The sequence below is a fragment of the Malania oleifera genome, chromosome 11, assembly GCF_029873635.1.
Source record: "Malania oleifera isolate guangnan ecotype guangnan chromosome 11, ASM2987363v1, whole genome shotgun sequence".
In the NCBI taxonomy this organism is placed as follows: Eukaryota; Viridiplantae; Streptophyta; class Magnoliopsida; order Santalales; family Ximeniaceae; genus Malania; species Malania oleifera.
In genome coordinates this window covers 51,328,263-51,354,474 of record NC_080427.1, presented here as the reverse complement: position 1 = coordinate 51,354,474, position 26,212 = coordinate 51,328,263, and the positions used below count along the sequence as shown (strand labels likewise).

At 35.2% G+C, this 26,212-nt stretch overlaps 3 protein-coding genes across 3 annotated transcripts; 2 read left to right on the top strand and 1 right to left on the bottom strand.

Moving 5' to 3' along the window:
• The first annotated feature begins 7,919 nt into the window (after positions 1-7,919).
• Positions 7,920-13,110, top strand: LOC131167811 (glucuronokinase 1-like). The gene is made up of 6 exons (XM_058126733.1): positions 7,920-8,174; positions 9,007-9,156; positions 10,776-10,964; positions 11,055-11,171; positions 12,241-12,401; positions 12,698-13,110. The coding sequence occupies exons 1-6, from the start codon at positions 7,947-7,949 to the stop codon at positions 12,942-12,944; spliced, it is 1,092 nt and encodes a 363-aa protein (XP_057982716.1). The 5' UTR covers positions 7,920-7,946; the 3' UTR covers positions 12,945-13,110.
• Positions 13,111-14,289: 1,179 nt separating this feature from the next.
• On the bottom strand, positions 14,290-15,876 carry LOC131167810 (uncharacterized). Its single transcript, XM_058126732.1, has 2 exons — positions 15,316-15,876; positions 14,290-14,653 (listed from the first exon to the last, which is right to left on the bottom strand). Exons 1-2 carry the CDS (start codon positions 15,721-15,723, stop codon positions 14,495-14,497), a joined length of 567 nt encoding a protein of 188 aa, XP_057982715.1. The 5' UTR covers positions 15,724-15,876; the 3' UTR covers positions 14,290-14,494.
• Positions 15,877-18,399: 2,523 nt separating this feature from the next.
• LOC131168522 (uncharacterized) lies at positions 18,400-25,830 on the top strand. Its single transcript, XM_058128018.1, has 9 exons — positions 18,400-19,935; positions 20,717-20,772; positions 20,849-20,931; positions 21,080-21,158; positions 22,355-22,465; positions 23,391-23,500; positions 24,238-24,321; positions 24,943-24,980; positions 25,548-25,830. Exons 1-9 carry the CDS (start codon positions 18,951-18,953, stop codon positions 25,616-25,618), a joined length of 1,617 nt encoding a protein of 538 aa, XP_057984001.1. The 5' UTR covers positions 18,400-18,950; the 3' UTR covers positions 25,619-25,830.
• The last annotated feature ends 382 nt before the right edge of the window (positions 25,831-26,212 follow it).

Below are 26,212 nucleotides of genomic sequence, written 5' to 3'. Positions count from 1 at the left end.
CATTGATTTGGGAACCTCTCTGATATGTCAACCACTTCCTTCCTCGTGTTTGGGCAAAGGATTCCCCTGGACTCTTGGTTGCTTGACACCGAAGGTTAACCAACCAGCCTCTCTCAATGATTGTACTTTATGCTTAAAGGCCCAGCATTTTTCAATTGAATGGCCTATTGCCTTAGTGTGATACTCACAGTGAGCATTTGGGTTGTACCATTTTGGGTAAGGGAACTGTACCAACTCTCCAGGCGTAGGCGCAACTAGATGTCTTTCAACCAATTGTGGAAATAATTCTGCGTAGGTCATCGGGATACGGTCTATCTTTCTGACTTTCCTCTGGACACCTCTATCTTGTGTTTGAACATGGGCGGGCATGACCAAAGGCCTTGTGCTTGCATGTACAGTCTGATCATCATGGTGTCTAAAAACAAGGTTGCTTTTAGATTCGATGTGCGAGACTGTCTGACAACATTGCTCTTGTGTCATTTGGGCTTTCTTACTTTTCTTTCTATCAACCCATTTAACAAGGCTTCGTTCTGACTCCGATCACTTTGCTTTCCCCATATTGATTGCATCTTCAATTTGCTCTTGGATGACTGCCCAATTGGGACTATTCTTGGGGGTCCTTTTAGGGAAATGGGCAACACATGGATATGGGTAAACTACTTTCCCTTTTCCTATCATAGGGCAACTCTGGGCTGTCATCTCCCTTTTTTGATAAGAGCAATCGCTCGTCTTCTCCTCCCTACTCTTTGAAATTAGAACTGCCTCCTGGCGATATTGAGTCATAAAAGCGCGAGCTAGATCTCTCCACGTATGTACTTTTACTTGGCGACACCATTCTAGAGCTTCCCCTATTAAACTACTTTGGAAACAATGGATGAGCAGATCATCATTATCACAACATGCGGCCATCTTCTGTAAATACATCCCCAAGTGAGCTAGTGGACACTCAGACCCACTAAACTTTGCAAAATTTGGGACTTTGAGCTTTTGGGGTAAGATTGAATTCGACATTAGACAAGGATTGAAAACATCCGATGAACCAGAAATGTTTGCCTTTTGCATAACTTGCAGCTGTTCTTCCCAGACTTCATTCTTATGATCCATTTCTTCATTAGGTATCTGCTCTTTGCCCATTTCTTTAGCTATTCCCCCTTCTTGAATATTAGGATTGATGAAGGGCGGAACTTGAACATCTCTCTCCAGTTGAGGTTTCATATCCTGAGTTGATAGGACAAATGTGTGTAGGCTTAAGCCTAGACCAGCTAGCGACTCCATCAACCATGGTTGGAACAAAGGCTTGTTTTCAACTGCTTGCTTTGGAAGTCGTGTAGTTTGGCTCCACGAGGGGGCTACCTCCTCCATCTGATTCTTAATCTTTCGCACATCTTGATGGACGTCTTCAGGATTTGGCGCGGGAGAGCACATCTGACCTTCTAGATCCTTCCGCATGAGTCTAACCCTTTGTCAAAAACTTAAAAGGATGTGCAGAAACCGTTCTATTTCTCCTACTTTTAGAATTTTAAATCTCGATTTCACCACCTTGGCACGCTGGTTTTACAGGAAATTGGGATATGATTACTGACTCATTGGAGATGACTATGCATGTATAGTAATGAAATTGAGCATGGAATGCACGATTAGGTTATGCAATGGGTGTTTATATATGGATGCAACTAGTGCACTTATACATACAAATAATGATATGAACATGTATGCGACTTATCGTGCATGACTATGTGTGAAATTATGCATGGATGCAATGTAACATAACTAACTACTTAGCCAGCATTCTAGAAAAATTCCACTAATGAACATTTCAAAGATTAAAACGACCATTAATGGGTGACGATTTCAATTCAATTTCTCCCTCAACCCTTCATTTCCTTGATGATGGTCTATCTACCTTAGATTCCATGAAGGGTCAGATTATGTTCTAAGGTTAGGGTTGACCCAATCTAGTCAACTCGTAGGATTCATTCAATGCAGACTTGTGGACTTAAATGTGTACTTGGGCCTCAAGTATTTTAAAATATGGGCTTCGAGCTATTTCATGATGGGTTAAGGCCCTAGTTGAAAAGGAATTGGGCTTGAATTACTTGAAAAAATGTTGGCCCAAATTTTTAGGTAATGGGGTTGAAGTCCTCTTTTGAAATCTGGGTTTGCCCCTTTTGAAACTTAGGCATGGGCCGAGTTTTTGCTTCGGAAAAGGTCAGGCCTAAGATTTGTTTTTAAAGAATTGGGCCCAATTTATTTGAAAAGGGTTGGGTCGACCCATATTTCATGATGGGATGAGGCCCTAGTTGAAAAGGAATTGGGCTTGGATTACTTGAAAAAATGTTGGCCCGAATTTTTAGGCAATGGGGTTGAAGCCCTCTTTTGAAATCTGGGTTTGACCCTTTTTGAAAATAAGGCATGGGCCAAGTTTTTGCTTAGAAAAAGGTCGGGCCCAAGTTTGCTTTTAAAGAATTGGGCCCGAGTTATTTGAAAAGGGTTGGGCCGACCCATATTTTAAAATGCTTGGGCCAAGTGCTTCATTTTTTGAAAGGATGGGCCATGGTCTCATTATTGGACTTTTTCAGAATACCGGCTAAGTAGTATGTATATCTAAAGTGGATGCAAAATGAATGATATAATACAAAGTATCTCACAACATATATACAATAGACGGTATGAGGATAAGGATGTCCCAACCCAGGGTAGGTATGTATATACAGGGTTCGTCATGGCACTATCCTAGTTAAGGAAAACTATATACAAGTATGTGTGGGTAGGCTCTAACCCTATTGACAAAAGGTCCTCAGTTTGGAATTCCATCCTCCCCCATTGGGGTAAAACCCGTACTGAGTGGAGTGGTTCGCGGGTCCCGTCAAGCTCTGCCACGAAGGAACTGACGCTATTACACTCCTATCTAATCCTAGTAAGGAAAGCTCGGGTATAGAGCGTGAGAGTGTGTGAATTTAATTTTTAACCTAATCCCGTTACCCCCACATTTATTCACATGATATAAACAATATGGAAACAAGATATCTACAATTAATATATATATTCAAAAGATAAGGAAACACAATATATGCAATTAATATGTTTATTCACAAAAAATTTTGGAAACAAAAAATAAGGAAACAAAATATCAGTAATTAAGATGCTTATTCAAAATATCTTACAATTAATATGCTTTATTCGGAATATTTGGAAACAAAATATCTACAATTAATATTAACAAAATTAGGAAACAAAATATTTTTACTTAGTTAAGGTTATTTGTAAATTATGGAAGTAAAATATTTACAACTAATCAAAGTTATTTACAGATTACAACATTCACAAAATAAGGAGTAATTAAAAGATTTAATAAATTTAAACTTGGGATAATTTCTAATTAATTAATGGCTCGACTCTCTAAGGTCCCCAGCGGAGTCGCCAAGCTGTCGCGACGTCTCGGGAGCGCGTGTGCCCCGGGCGGCGAAATTAAAATCAATTTAAATTTTAATTAAAAAGATGAAAGTGTCGGAGTCGCCACTAACCTTTTAGTGTGGTTAAAACACATGATTACTACCCCGTTAGGGGTAGAGTGGGTCTATGTTATCAGAGTTAGGCTCGGGAGTTCGGTTACGCGAGGGGAAGGTACAAGCACCCCCTAAGCACCCGTTCTTACGAACGGTACCTAATTAATTTGAAATTATCCCTAAGTTAATCTAATAAGTTTTTAAATTACTCCTTTTTATGAATTTATAAATACCTATAAAAAAAAATAAATATATACATATATTCCCTCAGAGCTTAGGGTACGTGAGGCCCAAAGGCTCATACCCCCCGCAATAAAATTATAGGGATAAAATCGAAAATAATTTACAAAATACACTTCAAATTTTGAAAATTTTCTAGGGTTTTTCTAAGTATTAAAATACTAGTTTGAAGGTTTTTGGAACTAAAAAATATTTTTAAGTTTCAAAGTATTTTCCTTACCTTCTTCTATTTTTCTGATTTTTTATTTTTTTCATATTTTTACTGTATTTTGAAATAATAAATCAAAAATATTTTTTAGAATTTTCTCCTAATTTTCAATTTTTTATTATTTTCTGTATTTTACAAAAATTTCAAATAGCTAATAACAAAAAATAAAATACTACTTAAAATATAAATCATAACACGTAAATATTATATACCATAATAGTCAAATTTTTAATGATAAAACCCCAAGTATTAATAATCAAACCCTAATGATATACTCTAGAATGGAAATAATCAAACCCTAAAAATTATGTACTTTTTATAAACATGTAATAGAATGAGATTATGGATAATAATTCACATCATGAATCTATAAAATATGCACAAACTCTAAAATATTAATATACCTTAATATGGAAATGTTGTACATAAATATGGAAAATAAATCAAATTCTCCCAAACCATATAAAAGTCAAGGAAGTAATATACATTTTATGGAAACCCTTAAGATCAATATTTAATGGTATGGAATCCCTAAAATTAGTACACAATAACAGTACAGGGACAGATTAAATAAAACACTACTCAAAACCCTAATAACGTAAAATAGTCAAAACCCTAAACTAAAACAATAATCAAAACCTTAAAAGATAATATCATGAAAATAATGTAAATAATCAAGAATCATGAACATGCGTAAATGTTACAATCCTAAACAATAATACACAAAATCCCTAAATATCCTATAAACAATAAATATGATAAATATCCTAAATACATCAAAAAGCCTAAATAATGTCTTCACAATAAAACAAACACCCTAAATAATATGTAACAATAAAAATAAGTATATTACAATAAAAACAACGATAATACAAGTACTTTAAACAAATATACAACAATAGCTATGAAAAATAAAAAAAATAAAAATTAAATGATATAATCCAAAACTTACGACAATAATATTAAGTAATATACACAATAAAGGCAATGAAACTTTAAACCTAAATTTTAAATATTAAAACACTACCAATAACAACCAAAATAATAACATTCTATATGTGTATGTAAAACCTGAATAAAAATTCTTACACAAGGGAAGAAAATTCTGAAAAAATTGATGTTAGATATACTTATATAAATATTATCATAAAAAGAAGAAAAGCCCCGCAATAAAAAGAATAGACTCAATTAGCATTTTCCATGCATAAACAAAAATAATTAAAATATGAATATGAACAAAAATTCTGCAATAAGAAGAATAAGATTAATTAGTATTTTCCATGCATAAACAAAAATAATTAAATTTTGAATGTGAACAAAAATCCTGCCATAAGAAGAATAAAATTAATTAGTATTTACCATTTAAAAATTAAAACAATATTACTATATTAATTATCTAACAGGTATAGTTTTAACAAATAAAACAAAATAAACACATAATAAGAAAACTTAAATAAATAAAAGTATACATAGCATGTAAAAAAATAAAAAAAATAAAAAATAAAAATAAAAACTAAAAGACTTAAACTTTATGTCATAAATTGCAAAACTGAATCCATATATATATATATTCACGAGTGTGTGTGTGCAGTGTGCGTGAGTGCAGGGACTTACAGAGACTGCTGTGGGCGTACCGCAGAGGTGAGGGACGGAGAGTGGGCTCGGAGAGGATGGCTGCTGTGTAGAGTGGAGTTGCGGGTACCTGCCTGGGCTGCTGTGGGTGACGCCGGAACTGGGTGGAGGGCTGATAGTGACGACGGCAGATGGGTGGTGCTACGGTGGCGAGGAAGGGTGGCCGGGGTTTGCTGGAGCAGAGGAGGCTGGCGGCGGCGCAGCAGTGGGGAGCAACTCCTCAGGTCTGCTGGTTTGCTGCCGGTGTGATGGAGCAAAGCTTGGGTTGGCGGCAATGTTTTTTTTTTGAAAATCCTAACAAAATTTCCTTTCTTGATTTTATTTTTCTTTTTCTCCTCTTTTTTTTTTTTTTTGCTTTTATTCTTATGGTAATAATGAAAAAGGAAATAATATTAATAATAATAATCATAATAATATAAATACCAATAAGGTAATAATAATAATAATAATAATACTAAATAGTAAATAGTAATAAATAATTATAGTAAAAATAAAAATAATAAAGATATTATCAGTAAAATAATAATAATACTAATAAAAATAATACAAAAAGTAATAATAATAATAATAATAATAATAATAATAATAATAATATATCAAAAAATAATAACAATAAAATAAATGGAAAACAAAAATAATTATAGTAAAGTAAAAATAAAATAAAGATAATAAAAGTACTAGTAATAAAAAATGAAAAATAATAATAATAATGATAAAAATACTATTAAAATAATAGTAAAGTACTAATAATATAGGAAAATAATAATAATAATAATAATAATAAATAATTAATTAAAATTTAAAAATATACCCAAAATAATAGTAAGGTAATACTAATTATAATACTAGTAATAAACAATAATAAATAATATAAATAATTATAAGAAAATAATAATAATAAAAATAAGGTAATAATAATAATAATATAATGAGAAGGGACTCTTTTGTTCTATTTGGTTAGAGCAAAAATAGGGTGTCTACAATTATTTCTTTGCTTGCATCATTTCTTACAACTACTGGAAAGTCAAATTCTGAATAAAAGACCTTACTCTGGATTTGGGATGAATTCCAAGTTTGCCCCACCGATGATTTGCTCCAACAGATTTGAAGAGAACTCTGCCAGGAGCGTCGTGGTGGCGTTAGATCGTCAATCCAGCGACTGACGAGGTCGAAATCGAAGGGAGAAGGGGGAAGGGCCGTAGGAGAGAGAGAGGATAGGGTTTGCGGCCGAATTTCTGCGATTAAAATAAGTTTAGAGCTATTTATACTGTGGGATTCGTCGACGAGTCACGTCATCTCGTCGACGAGTCCTTAAGTAATTTCGTCGACGACCCTTACACTTCGTCGACGAAATTTAGAGTAGCTCAAATTCTTCTCTCGGTATTTTCTCGTCGATGAGATGGGACCTCGTTGACGAGGTCCTAAAGAACCCTCGTTGATGAACCCCTGTATTCGTCGACGAGGCTTGGAAATTTCTTGAAATTGTTATTACCTCGAAAGTACGATGTCATCAATGAACGCGGAGTGTTCGTCGACGAAGTCTACTGCCTCATTCGGTTCCTATTTCCATTTTCCTCTCCTCTTTATTATTAAAAAACTATTATTCTTCGAGTCACTACACATTAAAGATAGTTCGTTAATGAAGCAGTGACCTCGTCGACGAGCTCTTGCATTTCGTCGCCGAACAACCTAAGGCCTTCGTCGACGAAACTTGCTCAATTTACAATTCTACCATTCTCTTTATTAATTTATTCCATATATCACGGTTCGGGTTTTTACATTTTAAGAATTCCAAGAATATTTTCTAAAGCTTATTAAAAAGACACAAATCTTCCTTTGTATTTTAAACTCCTGAAATTTTAAGAGTTCTAGGGATTTCCTCTAATGTTTGCAAAAAATACACAAATCTTCTTTCGTGTTTTAAACCCCTAAAGTTTTAAGAATTTTAGAAATATTCTTTAAGGTTTGTTGAAATGACACAAATCTTATTTTGTATTTTTAAAAGATAAATTTTTTTTAGAAAATATTTATATTTTTTAACTAAACTTTAAGAAAAAATTGTGATTTTAAAATTTTAGAAGTGATTTGTGACATTTTTAATATTTTTGGAATGATTTCTATTTTTCTTTTATCAAATCTCATGGAGAAGAGTATCTTCTGACTGCAGTCTGCAGGAGCGAGACGACGTCGTTGCAATGTCCTATGATCCTGTCCTTGTCCCTGACTCATCGTCGCTGCGGATCTAATCCCTTTGTGGACCCCGCGCCCGCCCCACGTGGCCGTGCATCGGAACGGTACGGAACGACGAGGAAATATATAGCCACCAAAAAGTACAATGGCAGAAGTGGCAGCTTCCGGCGATGATGGATCGGAAAGCAGGGGCTCCGGCACCAGAGGGCGCGATCGAGCACAAGGCGAATGCCAGGGTTGGTCTTCTGGGAAACCCCAGCGACGTCTACTTCGGCCGTGTCATCTCCTTCAGCTTCGCCAACTTCTGGGCTTCCGTTCGCTTGGAGCCCTCCGCCGATCTCGTCATCCGGCCGCACCCTACCCACGATCTCGTCCACTTCGACTCCCTCCACCATCTCGTTCGTCCATAATCTCTCTCTCTCTCTCTCTCTCTCTCTCTCTCTCTCTCTCTCTCTCTCTCTCGATCTGCATTTGTTGTTCTAATTTTGATCGGTCCTGTTTAGATTCGTAAACGTGATTGAATTTCTCAGCGTGATTGCAAATTTACTGTAGGAATTAGCATTGATCTTGCTCAACTGAATTGTTTTTGGATCGAATCCGTAGCGGTATACCTTTACAGGACAAACTACAAGTAGTTGGTACTTGGTAATAAAACACAAGTGGCTTCAGAATTTGATCTTGTGTGTTTTTGTTGAGTAGAAGGACGGTGGATGTAGGTTTCCTTGGTGGTAAAACAAAAGTCGCTTCATTGGAATTGAAATTAGCAATTTACATGTCCAACTCGAGTACAGTACGGAAAAGGGAAATATTGCTTCTTAGGTAATAGAGCATTAGGTTTAGATTAAGAGGGATTAATGTGCAGGTCAATTCTGATGATTGCTCATATGCATTTTACAGTATGCTTGAAGAATTTGATTTTTGGGCACTGGTGTTTCTCTATTGTAAGCGTTTCACTTGAACTCTGCATGGTGCAAATGACAAATGGGGCTGTAGCTGATTCAACACTAAAATAGCTTATCCAACACTAAAATCTTTCTTAGCTCTGTACCTATTTATGGGCCTCTGCGTGTGTGTCTTTGTGTGTGTTCGTGTGAGTGTGAAGATTGCATTGTTAAGAGAAGAATTTGCTCCGACATGACTCACCCATTTGAAAGTTGTCTTAATTTCTTCCATGGCATGCTAAAGGTTCTGAGTTTTGTGTGGAGTAAAATATGCTCATACTTTCTGCAGGTGAGTCGATTGCAAAATGAAGGTTATTATGGAGGTGTACGCTTGCTGATGGCAATTTGTAAAGTGTTTCATAATTATTGCAAAGACAACAAGATTGATCTCCGTGGAGGGAATTTCACTCTATCATATGAAACTAATATCCCTCGGCAGGTAAGAGTCATATTGTAACATTATTTGTCTTGGACCTCTATACTGACTAAAAAAGTGAAATTTACGGAACAAAAATGCTTTATTTACTGCTTAAACATCATGCCTTGTCACTGCTAGTGTTGTTGTGGTGTACAAATGTACAATCACTAAAAGTGTTTGATGCAATTAGGGTTGCAAACAAACCAAATTGCTCCTAAGCGGCTCAGGAGCTCAACATAGTAAGAGCTTGACTTGTTCATTATATAAATGAGTGATTCCAAAGCCCAATTTTGTGGCACGTACAATAAACAAGCTGAACCTGAATAGGAATGGACTCGTAGGGTCAGCTCGTTTGGACTTATGAGCAGCTCAATCATTGGCTTGGTTTAGGCTTATTTAATAAGCTTAGATTGGACTCATTTATGAGCTAGTTTAGTAAGTCCAAATTAGGCTTGATAGACTGTAGCAGGCTTAAAAGTAGGGTCTGTTTGGGCAATGGCTTATTTTGCTCAAATTCCATCTCCCAAATTTAGTAAGACTAATTGCTTAAGGCCGATAGGCTAGCTTGGTTAGAGAAAAACAATCTAAGGCTCTTTTTCACCTTTTTTTCCTAACAAAACCCTAAGAGCTCTCACTTATCAAAATAAAAGGTTCCAAAAGAATCAAACCATTCATGAACATCTTAGCAGCTTGGCTCGGTAAGGGCTTGTGAGCTCGTTCATTTTCATATAAACAAACTTGAGCAAGTATACCAAAGCTCAGTTTGAGCTCAGCTCAAGCTTGAGCTCAGTTAAAATTTTAACAAATAAGCCTGAGCATGGCAAAGCTTGCTCGGCTCAGCTCAGCGTTTGTAGCCCTAGGTTCAACCATACAAAGCAAGAGTATTGATAAACACGTGATGTTTGGATGTCTTGTGTAGCAGCACTACAGTGATCAAATGCCTGGTGTTTGGGTGTGTAGTGTTGCAGTACTGTTTATAGAAAATATCAATGCATTACCAGAACTCATGTTGATGATGTTTCTTTTGAAGAAAAAAACACTGCAGATCGTCTAGGCTTCTTGTAAAAGAACCACCAGCTCAAATTATGTTCATTTTACTTGTCCAAAAAAGATAATTACATGATCTCAATACATAAGGTTCTGTTGTTCTTACAATCAAACTGCCCAAAATGTGGCTATCTATATTTAAAATCACCTCACTCTTTTGTCAGGTTGAGACAATTTAATATCCATTTGCATGTCATTTTCAAAACCTATTCAGTCATTAGATTTTCTGTTGATTAACGCAGGAGTATATTTGCAATATAGAATATATAATTCTAAAGCTAAAGCTAATAAACTACTGATACATTTAGTGTGTTTTTGAGAAGCAACTGAATAATAAGGCTGCAGAATTAGACAGGGCAATATTCTGCTTGAAAATTTGTAGAGGTTAAGGTTGTTTTAAACTTTACTTTGTCATAGAATTTGGTTCTTATTTTCTTGGGATAAATTTGCTGAACTTTTTATGTTGAAATGTAGCAGTATAACATAAATTATTTAGATGTTAGGATTAGTCTTTAAATGTGTATTCAACTTTTTAGTCTATTTCTATTCCTAATAGCAGTGTATGGCTGAAGTTAATAGTTTTGATAATACAGACGGGGCTTTCAGGTTCCAGCGCAATTGTATGTGCTGCCCTCAACTGCCTCCTTGACTTTTATGAAGTTAGGCATTTAATTAAAGTAGAGGTCAGGCCCAACCTTATCCTTGATGCAGAGAAGGAACTTGGAATAGTTGCTGGTCTGCAGGATCGGGTTGCACAGGTTTATGGAGGCCTTGTTTACATGGTATGCAATTTTAAAATATTTTATGTATGCATATAACATAGGAAGACACATAAGGATTTTTATGGATCCTATTCAACTGTTTATTTGTAGGATTTTAGCAAGGAACGCATGGATGGATTAGGCCATGGCATCTACACACCCCTGGATATTAGTCTTCTCCCTCCGCTGCATCTCATCTATGCTGAAAATCCTAGTGATTCTGGGAAGGTTAGGATCGTATAATGGCTTTGCCTTCTGTGATCTTGGTTTGTGGACATGGTGTGTCATTGTATTGTTACGATTCAGTTTTCCTTTTGCACTCATGTTTGTGTGATGAGCATTTTTATCTGCATGACTACATGATTTTCCTGCTCTCATATGCAAGCACCTATAGGACTATCACTGATTTTTCGCCTCGTGGACCTAGAAGATCTACTTGATCTGTTCTGCTTTTTTCACCCTTTGTGAACCATTTAATGCTTAGGAATGTCTCCTCATCCCAAAAGAAAAAGCCCATTGAGCCTTAAAGTTACAACAAGATCTTGTTTACAATGTAGGTTTGTTTAATACTAAGAACCAAGAACATGCCAGGTGTACCCAAGTGATGCATGTAGAATTATGTCTGGGTTCATGGAAACCTCTGCATGTATATTTATGTATGTATTCATAAATAGATCTGACTTTCTATGAGTATGCGGATTATATGACACAAAAATTTTGACGCTGTTGCACGACTCTGTGGACTGGTTGTGATGATGCTGAGTAAATATGGTCATTATTCTTAAGTTCTGTCGCTCATTACACAGATTTTGTGCATAAAACACATACTGCTATCAAACTTTATAAACTTGTCATTCTACAGACTTCAAATATACATGCGCATAACATTTTCTATATGCTTGTATATCTTCAAATAGCAGTTTAGATTTACCAAAAAAAAAAAAATTTTAAATCTTTGTTTCGCTAAGCCAAGAGCTTTATTGTAGAACCTTGATATCTAATTATTATATGCTATCTAGTCATGATGTGTTTATATCTCCAGTTCCCCCCACTTTTTTTTTTCAATTCAAAAGCAGCTTTTTATACACTTTTGGATTATGAACTTCTTGTGATTAAATATGAACAAGGTATACTGGAAGTGAACCAGCTGCCTTATGGAAGAGGATTGCCAGGGGAACTGTTCTTACAATCTCTAGAATGGACCCAAAAAAAGGGGCCTCAGGCAGGATTGACATTCAATATTTTGTACAGAAGGTAGCAATAGATCGCATTTTTCATAAACATTTTTTAAACACAGGTACACAGTACAGTAAGGCAGAGGTGGCTTAATGGAGATGAGTTCATAAAATCATCAATGGCAGAGGTTGCGAATATAGCATTAGAAGGACGGAATGCATTGCTTGAGAAAGACCATTCAAAGCTTGCAAACCTCATGAACCATAATTTCAACCTTCGGAGGTAAGCAAATGTATTTTTTAACATCTGATACCTGACAGATTTGTTTTGACAAGTTCATCTTAGCAAAGCTGTCCTAACTTGGATAAAACAGAGGATGTTTTGTTTTATGAGTGCTAATGAGGAAATGTCTTTGGTCATGTTTTCTTACTTTTCAATCCTTCAACAACTTCGAAACCAACTTCGAAGTTTTCTAAAACTAATGAAAATAACTAATATCTTTTTGGGGAGTTTATTTCTTTGGTCTTAGACATGTATACACTGATCTTATGGCACGCCTTATCTTAAATTTGAAACAGGAATATGTTTGGTGATGATGTGCTTGGCGCTTTAAACATAGAGATGGTGGAGGTGGCACGAAGAGTGGGTGCTGCATCAAAGTTTACAGGAAGCGGAGGAGCGGTGATCGCATTCTGCCCCGATGGTCCCTCTCAAGTAAAGGCTCTGGAGGAGGCTTGTAAAAAAGCTGGTTTTATTGTTCTGCCCGTCAAGGTTGTTCCTTCACGCCTAAATGATATTGATCTCAAAACCCTCTCATCAAAGTAGGAAAAAACTGAGTGATACTCTTGGTTAATTAGTCCTTTACTTTCACGTCCAACCAAAAAAAAGATCCTCAAAATCTTTACTGGTGGTGCTGCAGAACCATCAATTTGCGTTGTATTTTTTCATAATTTGATTAAAAAAAAGATTGCCATTTGAATTTTTTGTCAAATAAGTGAGCTTTTTGGTGAATTTTAATTTTTTGCTTAATATACCAGTTATGAATTTTTTCCATGAGTTTGGTAGTGTTGTCATCTATCATTCACCAATTTCTTGTTAGGGAGGGAGGGAGAGAGATTCAACCTTGGCAAGAATTGAGACAATCAAGCTCAATTTGCACTTTAGAACAACTCCCAAATGACCCATAAGCTCATTATAAAATCAGAGATTGCAAGTAATTTTAGATTTTAAAAGTATTCTACATCATTTGATTTTTTAAACAAAATTTGTTAAGTAATTCTCCATTACTTTGTCATCTTTGAGTCAAATTTTTTTGTCCATCTAGGAAGCTTTGTTTGGATCAAAAACCTTATACAAGTAAAGGAAAGGTAAATAAAATAAAATTTTACTTTTTATTATATATTTTTTTCTCTATATCAAGCAATATTGAGACTATAGGTCATTCTAATATGATTACTATTTCTTTAAAAAAGTTAAATATTAATGATGCATAGAATTAAAAATTTATTTATTTATTATATATTTTATTTGTTTCTCACTTTTCTTGATAAGAAAAAATATACTTTTATTATTTCTTTCCTCCTTGTCATATTCTCAACTTCCAAACAGGGCCAAAAAGCCCAGGCAGTCAGAGTGATGTATTCATTTTACTAGTTAAAACTTAACCAAACTTAGATTAACTAATGAAACAAGCTCACTTTTAATTAACCAATGTGCCTTGGAGCTATGGCCCCCAAAAAAAAAGTGTATATTACACATGCTTGGAAACTGGAGTATCATAACCATCGTGGACAAAAGGAGAGGAAGAGAAGCAAGTAATGATGCAGAAAGCATTCGGAATAGCTTCTACTTGCTGATTGATTTAGAAGAGATTATGCCTTTTTACTCCAAATCACTCCCTTGGCACTATAACCTTTCCTCTAGGGGCTCAATGGTGAATATTGCTTAAGATAATTGAACCAAACATGACCTAGATTCTGTAAAGTAACAAATAGTTATACCACAAGTCTTATGTACAAAATTTACCCCTTAAATTTCCTTCACAAATCCAAAAACAGCATCAGCTTTGTAACCCTCATCTTCTTTGATGCAACCCATGTTATGTTTATCCATCATATGGCCAACTCAGAGAATCTTAACTCATATCACAGTACAGCACAAACAACAGAGCTAAGAAGAATTTCATTTTTCAATTTTCATTACCTTCTAGGGGGACAAATCTACAAGGTACAGACTAATAGATTACAAGTGAGGTTTTCATGGTGCATCAGTGCTACTGTTACAAAGCATAAGCCCTAAAAACCAGCTGAAGAAGACTTGCCCTCAAGTCCAACATCCGGTCCTGGGTTGCCAACCAATTGGAAGAAGCTCACTCATCAGTTATCACAGAGCGATGCCATGAGCTCTCGTGGTGACCCCCAGACCGGAAGATCAAAGAAATATTGCTTCATCTGGTCCTCTTGAGCATTGCACATGGATTCCGCGACGTCGCATAAATTCGAAACATTGTCAATAATGGCTTCCTTGGCTTCTGCCTGCAATTCAAAGCTAAAGAGTTAACACAAAACTCCAGGAAGAAAGGGGTCGGGGAAGTCTGCAATTTGACTGTGACCCCTTCTGCAGGGATTTTGCAGTTGCAAGGATCTGAAAAGGCTAACGCCAGCAAACCCGTTAGAATTCCTAAAAGAACTACGGCATAATTTATTTACATGGATTAGAGCAGTTAATACTCTCCCTGTTTGGTTGCTAAGAAAATTTAATGGAAGGACAACTAAAATTGATTCTCATGTTTACTGCCCTCGACTTCTTTAAGTTTTCAAATGATGAAAATGCACCAATTAATTAGTAAAGCTAAAAATTGGGGCACTTACCTCCCTCCCGGTTTGGCTGCTATGAAATTCAGAGGCAATAGAGAAAAATATGAATGCTTTAATCAATTAACTAAGCTAAAATTCGTATTCCGCTCATCTGGGCGGAGGGTTTCGTATCATCAACACGCAAATGATGGAAAATTAATATCAAAAAGTTCAAATTGTTTCCCTTTCCGAACGTTTCTCGGCGACTAAAGGGAAAACCATTAGGGCAAATAATTCGAAGACCCAGAACAAGAAATGCTTAAATTCCAAGGCAACAAATCCCAAAAACAGAAGAGGTGCCCCAAAAAGGAACAAAACCGTGACCTAATTAGAAGCCCAACCTGCAATAGTAGATCGTCGACGAGCGTCCGGCCATCGAGCTCCTGCGAACCCGCCGATGGCGAAGGAGACGGCAACTCGGCTTGCTTCAACTCTCTTTGTCGTTGCTGCTGTTGTTGTTGTTGTTGTTGCTGCTGCTGCTGCTGCTGTTGGACTTTCTCTTGCATTGCACGCAAGTTGTTTGACAAATTCTCCCACCGGTGGATCTCGCTTCGGTACCTGTCCAGGAGCCTAAGAAGGGTCCTCTTCTTGCGCTCCCTCCGGTGCCTCTCCTCTGCTCGTGGATCCGGCAGGGGCGGCGGAGCGGCGGAGGTGGTGGGGAGGTCGTGGAGGCGGCGCTTCTTGCGCTTGTAGACGAAGCCGTCGTCGTTGCAGAGCTCCCAATCGTCTTCCCAATCCGACGCGGCCATGCTTTGAGCGGCAATTTTCCAAATTACTAAACCCAAAATAGGGAAAGTGTGAAAATTCAAATTTCGAGATGGGCGCTCTCTCTCTCTCTTCAATCCCACTTGCCAAGGGGTGCCTCTGTGATGGGGACGATCCAATTTCAGAACTGGAAAACTAGAAGGAAAGAAAAAATATATATTCTTTTATTATATTTTTTTTATATACGAATAATATTAAAATAAATTTTCAATAATATAATTAAAATTTTTAAAATTTTAAATATTAATAATGTGTGCAATCAATTTTTCGTTCATAAAAAAATATATAATTTTTAAAAATAATAAGTCATTTAAAATTACTTTATTATTTTTTAAATTATTTTTTACAACAACATTGTTCTTCATCACTAAAAAGTGAATTTTAAAATATAATACTAAGTAAAAATATTTTCAATAATTTTTATTTTTATTATAATACTTTGAACTTGTATTTTTTGTATTTTGATTTTTTTAGTTGTTATTTAATTGACGAGCATTTGTCAAAGAAGTTTTAATTTTTTATTTAAAAATCTTCATTTCATTTTTTTTTTCTTTCCTTTTCTCGGTCCAAATAGGCCCTAAACAAATTTAAAAATTTATACAACAATGTAGCATTTTTATAATTACCTAAAAACTATATGAAAATAAAAATATTTTTCACAAGTGAACATAAGGTTTTTGTAGAATTGAAATTGTCGAATGGCATTCAAATGGACATACATGATGGTTATTTTATTCAGAAAAATGTAAAGTAAGGTTGCATACTATAAACTAATCGTGGTTTGTCCCTTCCCTAAACCCCACATATGCAAGAGTTTTGTGTACTGGATTGTTTTTATTTTTTTATTTTTCTATAGTTTCTCTTTGAATTTACATGAAATCGAATCAGACATAGATGATTTTTTTCCCTACTTTGATTTTTTATGTCTTTTTAATTCGCTTTCACTAATTAAGAGTAGGAAAGAAGTAACCAACTCTATGTTATGCGAGAATGGTAAGAGACATTTTCCAAGCCTACCCTATCTTATGATCTTATCATACAAAATATTAATTAAGAATACTTAGCCTAGTCTAATTGAGCACCCACTTGATTAAAGCACATAATGTCTTTAATAGTCTTTAATGATCTCAAATAATCAATAAATGAATGGTTTGTGCTTGCTTCCTAATTTCAATTGGATTAGAATTTCAATAACTGATAATTACCCAAGTTATCCCAGCTTAATTCATTAAATTCTCAAGAATTATGAAATGGTGACTCGCACAAGACAAGATCTTATTAAACGCAGCATCTCATTGGACAATCACTCTCTCTATGTTATTATTATTATTATTATTATTATTATTATTATTATTATTATTTTATGAAAAGTGTATTCGTTTAATAACAGAATCACTTTCCAACAATTTTGGCTTTGCATTGTTCACAAAATATTGAGTCTTCTTTTTCATCTTAATTTCCACAAGAAAAATTCCACTTTTTATAGGTCCAAAAATTATTTCACAACAACCCTAAATTAAGATAATAAAGAGTATGTAGATACAATTGATAATTTTGAATAAAAGCTTTGGATTTTTGTTCATCCCTTGCCATAATAATATCTCGGGATTTGCAACGATAACTTGGTGTATATTTACTATACGACCATAGTTTGCGTGCTTTAATTGTTGATCCCAAAAATTTCAATAATAAATTGGATAGGTTACTAGTACAATTCTTTATCTATGATTCTGCAATTTACTGATATTTACTGGAATAAATTTATTGGGAAGAATTTTGCTAGTAATGTTTGATTGGAGGATTTTTAACAAAAATATATATATTTAAGAAAATAATAATGTATGAAACTTCTCACGTGTATATACACCAAAAAAAAAACAATATAATTCTACTTTGATTCCTCATTGCACCAAAACAATTATTAATAAAACACAACTTCTAAATCAAATGCAACTTTAACAATATTAACATGCTTCAAAATCAATTTTCTTAAGTAATTAATCGAAAGTAATCATTAGTTATTTGAACTTGAAGATATTAAAAAAATAATATATGAAACAATTGATTTTATATGTTTGGTGGTGAAGAAAAGTGAGAAAGAAAAGAAAAATATATAATTAGTTAACCAAAATTTTTTCATTTTTCATATCTTGAATTTTTAACTTTTAAACAAATTTTTTTTTTATTTTAATATATTTGACATAAAAACTACATAGAATAAAAATGATTGCCTTATTTATATATATACTCTCTTTTTTTAATAAAATATTTAAACATTACTAGCGCTAAAACTTCTTGCTAAATGTTAGAACTCTCACCGGCAAAAAGTGAGCCCCGTGACTCTCCATGTTGGTTATAACACAAATATTTGCTCTGGACAGCCGCTTGTACAAACAAAAAACCCACGATTCAATTTTTTTCCCACCAAATGGCTCAAGCACAAGATACGATTTTTACGTGAAAAACCTTTTCGATATGAGAAGGAAAAATTACGGGACCATAGTCTACTCAAACAATTTCACTATAAACAATTAAGGAAATACATGAGTCTTTTCTAATCTTAACTGGAGAAATACAATCAGCAGCTACCTTTAAAAAATAAAATTTTTTGACACAAATCAACTTTTACAAGAATTAAAAAACGATCGAGACTATTGTTTATGAGCTAAAAAACAAACAAAAAATGCTCATAATCCAATATCCACAGTTCAATCGGAGCACTTGATCACTCATTCGGACCATGAATGTTTGTTAATCGGAGCACTTGATCAAGACCGGACAACTTTCTCCCTCTCCGTGGGTGTCGGAAAAAAACGAGGCTACTGTTCATAGGCCAGAAATCGACACCGAATGCTCAGAATCAATCTCTACCGTTGACAATGAAACTTCACGTGTCATGAACGTCTCTATAAATTTTCAACTCAATCGGACTACTAGCATCAGTAGATCGGAGCGGTTGATCAAGACTGTACAGCTCTCGTTCTCTATAGCAGCCGTGGCTTTCACTCCTTTTTCTTTCTTATTTTCTTGTGCACCACACAGGCCTCTCCACACATGGCCCTTATTGGGTAAGCCTGGGCCATCGAGGAGGGAAACCAACCCAACATCTACGACGGCGAAGAGAATGCTCCAATTCCCGTCTCTTCAACGCCACACCTGAAGAAATGCCAAAACCCAGAACCAAAATTCTCAGAACAGATTATTCAGATTGATGGCGAGACCATTGTCTCTTGCTCACAAATCTTTCCTTCTCCTCCGTCCCAAACTCATGGCTTCCTCAACGATTATCTCCTACTCTTTCCTACAAAGAGTTTACCTTCCGAGCAAAACCCTCCTCTCACTACCAGTACCGTCGTCTTCACCACTGCTCTTCTCTACCACTGCCACCCCTTACCCTCTTCAATACGAAATGATCATCTCTCGCCCAACTCAGTCGTCGCTCGCCCCCAATCGCCGTCGATCCCGCCGGCCCAGCAAACCCAAAGCCAACGATTCGCCCGAGGCAGAATTGGTTGAAGAACCCAGTTCATTGGAATTGGGATTCGAGGATTGGGTTGATCGGAAACTGTCCTCGAACGACCCTGAGATGGACAAGTCGAAGAGGAAGTATTACAACAAGAGGAGGAAGAGAATGTACGGCTCCGACTCGTCGGACGACGAGCGCGGCGACGGCGAGGATTCCGTGGAGCTGAAGCCTGAAGTAGTGGAGCTCCGCACGTTGCATAAGAGAGAGGAGGAGTTGTATTTTTATGATACATTTGCATATCCGTGGGAGAAGGAGAAACATTACAAGATGGTTTATCAGTTGGAAAAGAAGTATTTTCCTGATCAGTGTCTCGATAAGGCATTTGTCCAACCTGGCGAATTCAATGCGAATGCTAATGCGAAGACAAAGGCAAAGAGGAAGGCAGTTGGGAGTGGGGAGAAGAGAGATGGGGTTGATGATGGTGGGGATGATAAGGGGCTAGTGTTCTTCGAGGAGAAAAAGGATGAGAGACTTGCGGGTTCGGTGAGGAATACGAAAATGGATGTGTCAGAGAAGAAGGTGGAGGAGTTCTTCAAGTGTTTGAAGAAAGTCCCCGATAAGGATGCTGAAGTTGGTGATGGCGAGCCTTATATTGTGACAAGGAGTAGTGAGCTTCCTCCAAGATGGGACGGTCCGCATGGGACGGTAGTTATGGTAAACAAACCCAAAGGTGAGGTAACCTTGACATTGATTTATGTTGAATTGAACATATCATTTGGTACATGTACAGGAAAAAAAATTATATTAGGGGCCCCATCGATTGTCTAATTCTTGAATGGCTAGTTTATTAGTGGTTGATTTCTCCATGCTTGTATAGCTCTCAGAGGTAAAATTGGCTGGAATCATTAGAGATGTACATTGTCTAGGATGCATGAGGATTGAGGAGGGAAAAAAAAGGGGAATGGGAAGACGCTGATGAAGTTGAATTTTACCATGTTATCATAATCTATTGTACATTTGAAGAAGAAACTTATAAGAAATTTAAAAATCCATTCTGCATTTACTGAAATTAGAATATGTTTGAGTGGGAGGGTCTCATTCTTTTTTAACTGTCCATTCTGGTGGAACCAGCCATGGTATTATATTCCATGATTCCATCCAAGTATGGTGAACTTTGCAAGACAGCCACCAATCAGCGCAATGCAATTCCAGCACTTCTTGTTGGTTGCTCTCATTTGTTCAAGAATGGAGGAAAAAACTTGTAGGATTAATTGGTCTACAAATTTATACTTTTTCATGTTTACATTGCTTAATGAAGAATTAACAGGTTTGTGCAGCTAAATTCTCAAGTCTGTATGCATGCCTGTTTTTGATATTATGTGGCCCATAAATTTTAAATGTAAAAACATGACATTGTGAGTCCGTGTTTTGATCATTTTTGGTTTAGTCAAGAACTATTCTTTTTAAATAAACTAAAAATAACAAATCTTCAATGTCATTTTGCAATATAGGATGGACTTCATTTACAGTTTGTGGGAAGCTGCGTCGACTAGTCAAAGTAAAAAAGGTGCATTTTTTTTTTTCAATTGAACCAGCATGCAGATAATTCTTCACATGTAGATGTTTAAATTATCTTGCAATAGGTAGGACATGCAGGAACGCTCGATCCTGCATCAACTGGCCTTTTGATTGTTTGTGTTGGTAAAGCCACTAAATTGGTAGAGAGGTAAGATTTGAACCTGAGTAATCCAATTCATGTGGTTTTTCCTGGATAAGCTCTTTAATTTTCATTCACTACAGCAAGTGATATTTCCTGAAGTTACAGTATGTGTACATAACTGGAGTTATTGAAGGTTCTAATTATTTTGTTGAAGATTTCAAGGTATGATTAAAGGTTATAGCGGGGTCTTTCGTTTGGGGGAGGCTACTTCTACTTGGGATGCTGACTCACCGGTCTGTTTCTCTGTTCTAAAAATGATGATTCTTCTTACTTCAATAGTGTGTTCATGTTGTTTCTTATTTTGAATCTGCAAGAAATAAAAGGCAACCAACATGACTGTTGTAATTAATATTCCATGAACTAATAGCTTCCATAAACAATTTTTTGAGCTATTACATTGGTTCTGAGGTTTATAATGCATACTTATTTGGCCAACTGTATGAATTTTGCAATCTATACATCCTCAGACTGTGAGTCCTGATTCCAAGGGGAGAAAAAAGAAAGAACATTTAAACAGCTCTTAATCCTATATATATATATATATATATATATATTCATTTACTTTTAGCAAAGCGTCAAATAAATGACTTAGTTGCCACGTGCTAGCATTGCATCATCGCAAAACAAGAACTATGATGATATCACCCTAGAATGAGATGGAGAGAATGTACCATTCAGGCATTGTTTGAACACTTTTCCATGAGTTATGGAGACAACTGCCATAATGTCATTAATTGGGTTTTCTAATCCTATATTCTCAAAAGGAAGAATGTGACATTCTTTCCTTTCTGCAAGGACGAGGAGGTTGGATCTAGCTATAAGAAGAATGCTTTGTATAAATAACTTCTTGGTCTATAATCCTTTCAGTTGCTATCAATGGCCCTTATCTAAATGACCTAGCTGACATATGAAGAGATAGTACTTACTATTTTGTGTGAAAAACAGTTTTTTTTTGTAATCAGGTGATGACTGATGTAGAATGACGTGATGGAGAAACATTTATATGTACTTCCGGCCTAGGAAGGAAATGCAATAAATGAGAGCACCAATAATGAATTGTGGTCTCCAAACAAAAGAATAAATTGTGACAAGAAAGCCAAACAGCCATCAGAAATTTGCAGAACATTCTGAAAATGAAAATTTGTTTGGGTGCAAGGTCTAGAGTCAATAATTATGCCAACGATATGTGACAAAGACCCAATACAAGTTCTTAAATTAAGTGTGGTCAGAAGGTATCTAACTCCTCTCTCATGACAAAATAAACTGTCGACACTTGACAAACACAACTGAATACTGGAACAGTTATTCATTAAAAATTTTATTGAATGAAAATCAGACTGACTTCCTGACCCTAAAAATGCCATTACAAAGTGTTTGATGCATGCTGCCAAATAGTGATATGTATTTCATGTGTGTTGCTTTTATATAGGTTATTCAACGTGAGCCATGGGAACACATCAAAGATGAGGACATAAAGAAAATTGCTGCGTCTTTTTGTGGAGAAATATGGCAAGTCCCTCCAATGTTCTCTGCCATCAAAGTAAGAAAAATTTACATATATTCTGTGATTACTTTTTACCTTAAAAAAAATCAGAAGAAAGATTATGCAAACTGATCCTTTTATGTTCATTGCTCAAGAACATGGGGGCATATATCAGAAAATAAAATATTTTTACCGGAATCTTGAATTTTAAGAAGATTAGAGTGTTGAATATGGGCAAGCAACATGATAGGATTTGGACAAATGAGAACTGGATGAAATTCCAATGGTACATGATATCTACATCCATATGAGCTTCTATAGCCCCATTCCCTCTCTGCTCAAGAAACTACAAAATTTTAAGTTTGTTCATTGTTATTAGTTTTGTGGATCTTGTGATTACACCAAATTTTCATAGCTTCATTTGCAATTTATTTAGTTACGAAAAAAATGATCTGTTGAAATTTGAATTAATGAATTTGTGACAGATTAAACTAGTAATAATGGCTGCACACAGGATTTTGGTGATTCAGACAAGAGAATTATAGTTGGTTGGATTATTACAATTAAAAATAAAAATATTGTTTATTACTGTTTCAACTTTCAAGGTGAGACTCAGTAGATAGAGATTTCCATATGTGACAAAATGCATGATTATGCAGTTTAGGTTTAGGTTGATTTGCCCTGCAAGACTTGGATCATGGTTCTTGCTTGTAACATAATTAATTATGTCAAGAAATTAATGTCATTATTAGCTTTTGTAGGGCTATGCAGTTGGTCTGCTTTGTACTTCTAATTGCCTTCCTCAGCAGTTTTGTTAGAGGTGTTGGATATTTACTGATCATAAATTTCTAAAATTCAGGAATATTATGAAATTATTCAATGTGTTGGAGGTGTCTGGGGTTGGGATATTCTATTCAAATTGCATTTAGCCATTTACAATAGTTTTATTGCTCATGATTTTTTTTTTCCCACCATGTGATAGGTTGGGGGTGAAAAGATGTACGAGAAAGCAAGACGAGGAGAAAGCATTGAACTTTCCCCTAGAAGGATATCAATCTTTCAGTTTGATATTGAGCGTAGCCTGGATGACAGGTTGCCTTAAGTTTACTTGGATATATTTTTTTTTTATATTTTCCCATCAAATCAGTCACTATCATTGTATAGTTGCATTGGATACCTCTGATGATTTTGTCATATGCTGATTCCCTTTGAAAAGTAACTCACTTGGGCAAATATATTAGTTAGATCACCATTATGTTTGCTGAAGCATTTTCTACTGCTATCAACATATTGACTCGGTTAACTAGTTTTCATAATCAAAACTAGTAGTTGTGTGAAAAGATCAGAACTTGTTAAAACTATGCATATGAAAATTGAAATGTACGATGATCTAGAGTTGTTGTATGACTAAGTTTGGTTTTGAAATTACATTTAATGAATAAATGCTACACTAGCTTCAATCCAAGACTTCTTCTTGGGCAGTATTTTGTTCAAAATCTGATTGGAAGTACAAATACAATTTTTATTTTTATCTTTTGGAAACTTAGTAAAAAAATTTAAATTTTTAATCCTTATTTGCAGGATAATTACAAGAATGACATTTGTGTGAATAGGGCATGAATAATAAAGTCGATGGAAAGAACTAGGAAGATTCATATTGTGAGCTTATGAAGGATGTGTTTCCTATTGATAATTTAAATCAATATCTGCTGATTCTTTCATTAGTTATCAAGATCCATTTTTGTTATTTTGGCCCAACATCTGGTTCTTTATTGGTTGTTATGAGTTAATCACTCTCAACCATGTGAATTTGTGTTTTCTGTTTGTAGACAAAATTTGATTTTTCGGGTGACTTGCTCAAAAGGAACATACATTAGATCCCTCTGTGCAGATTTCGGGAAAGCTCTTGGCAGGTAGTGTATAGATTCCATCCTTCATATTTCCTAATATTTATAATTTTCTTGATGTTTCCTTGTCAAGTGAGTTTCAATTTGTTCTCCAATTCTTCCTACTTGCACTTCATCATGCCACCCCTATGACAGTTTTTATTCTAACAAAATACTGTTTGGCTTTTGCCCTTACAGAAGAAATTAGTCAAATGGTCGATGTAAGGGATTGCGAAGTCAATTTGGTATTGTAATGAGTGATGACTTTCCATTGCTTTGTAGCAATTTGACTGCATACAGCATCCCTCCTAAGACCCCAGATGGTGTGGGAGCTTGTGCACTGGTGTTAATTTTTTTTCACATTCTCCTCCCTGCTCGTAGTTTTGGACATAAATGATACATATATGTTTAATTTCTCTAGGAGTCTTATTTTCAGCCACAGTAGCTTGGCTTGAACAGTTATCAGTCAAACAAAGTTTGGGGTTTTGGTTACTCAGATCCCTGTTGAAGCTAGTATTTCTGAAATTTCTTATACCATTTGTTTGAAATTTGCATCCTGCATGCCTAAGATTGTGAATAGACAATTTTTGTAGCTTACCTTTTTCATCTTTTTACTAGAAAATGTCTAATTTCACTTTTCACTTGCAGTTGTGCTCACCTAACTGCTCTGCGACGAGACTCGATTGGTAAGAGCTTTTTCTAGTTTTAGATTTGTAACTACATATATTGTATCCATGATTCACTGTTTTATTTTTGTCTCCATAACCCCAACTTATTATATTTGTGTGTTGGAATCAAAAGTCATGTTTAAAAACCCACTTCACCCCCCAAAAAAAGTTCATTTTTTACTTTGTTTTGCGATTGATCGCTTGTTAAATTGTATACTGACTATTCTTTGTAATCCTTTTAGCAAACCTAAGGAATGGTGACCTTCTTTCTCTCTTCAAAGGATTAAAGAAAAATCAAAATAAAAAATCAAATGATGGAGGAAAAACTTGATGTTTATTAAATTCAAGTTTGCTTTGCGATTAATCGCTTGTTAAATTGTCTACTGACTATTCTTTGTATGCATTTTACCAAACCTAATGAACGGTGCCCTTTTTCTCTCACCAAAGGATTTTAAAAAAAAATCAAAATAGAAAATCGAAAGATGGAGGAAAAACTTTATGTTCATTAAATTCAAGTTTGCTGCCAAAATTTTATCTATATAAGGGCTGTATCTAGTTAATGTAACTTGCATTATCTATTTTCAGGGGAATACTCAGCAGATGATGCCTGGGAGTTCAAAGAACTAGAAGAAGCAATCACCAGAGGTTATTTCTAAATGCTGCCTCTTCCCCAATTCTTTAATTTTCTTTTTTAACATTTTCAAACTTTCAGAAGCAGAAACAGTGACCATAAGATCTCAAGAGCAGTCTTTACATGCCCACATATCTTTTTTTCTTTTTCTTTTTCTTTTTTCAATGTAGTATTTAAAATAAAAGGTGTTGTGAATTGAAGGTATTTATTCAAGTGTTTATGCTGCTAATTTCTCCCTGGCGACCCTTGTACCAAGTAGTTTGGCATTTTGCTCTCAATTTTGTAATATAACCCAAAAAAAAAAAAAAGCAACTGTCCTCCAAAGTTAAATTAAACTCAAATCATGTCACAATCTTTTTTCAGACTAATATGTTGCATATGACAGAATTTGGGTTAGTCTGATTTGATTAATTCAGTCAATTTAGTGTAGTTTTTTTCCCCCTAAGAACTTCGAGTTTTCATAATTAATCACTATATATACATGTGTATGTATGTTAAATGAATTAATCTATTGTTTAACCATATTTGCACACCATTATTTGCCTAAGCCAACTCTGATGAAGCATAATCTAGTGATAAAACACATTTATATTGTAAATAATGAATTTAAAATCTCCTT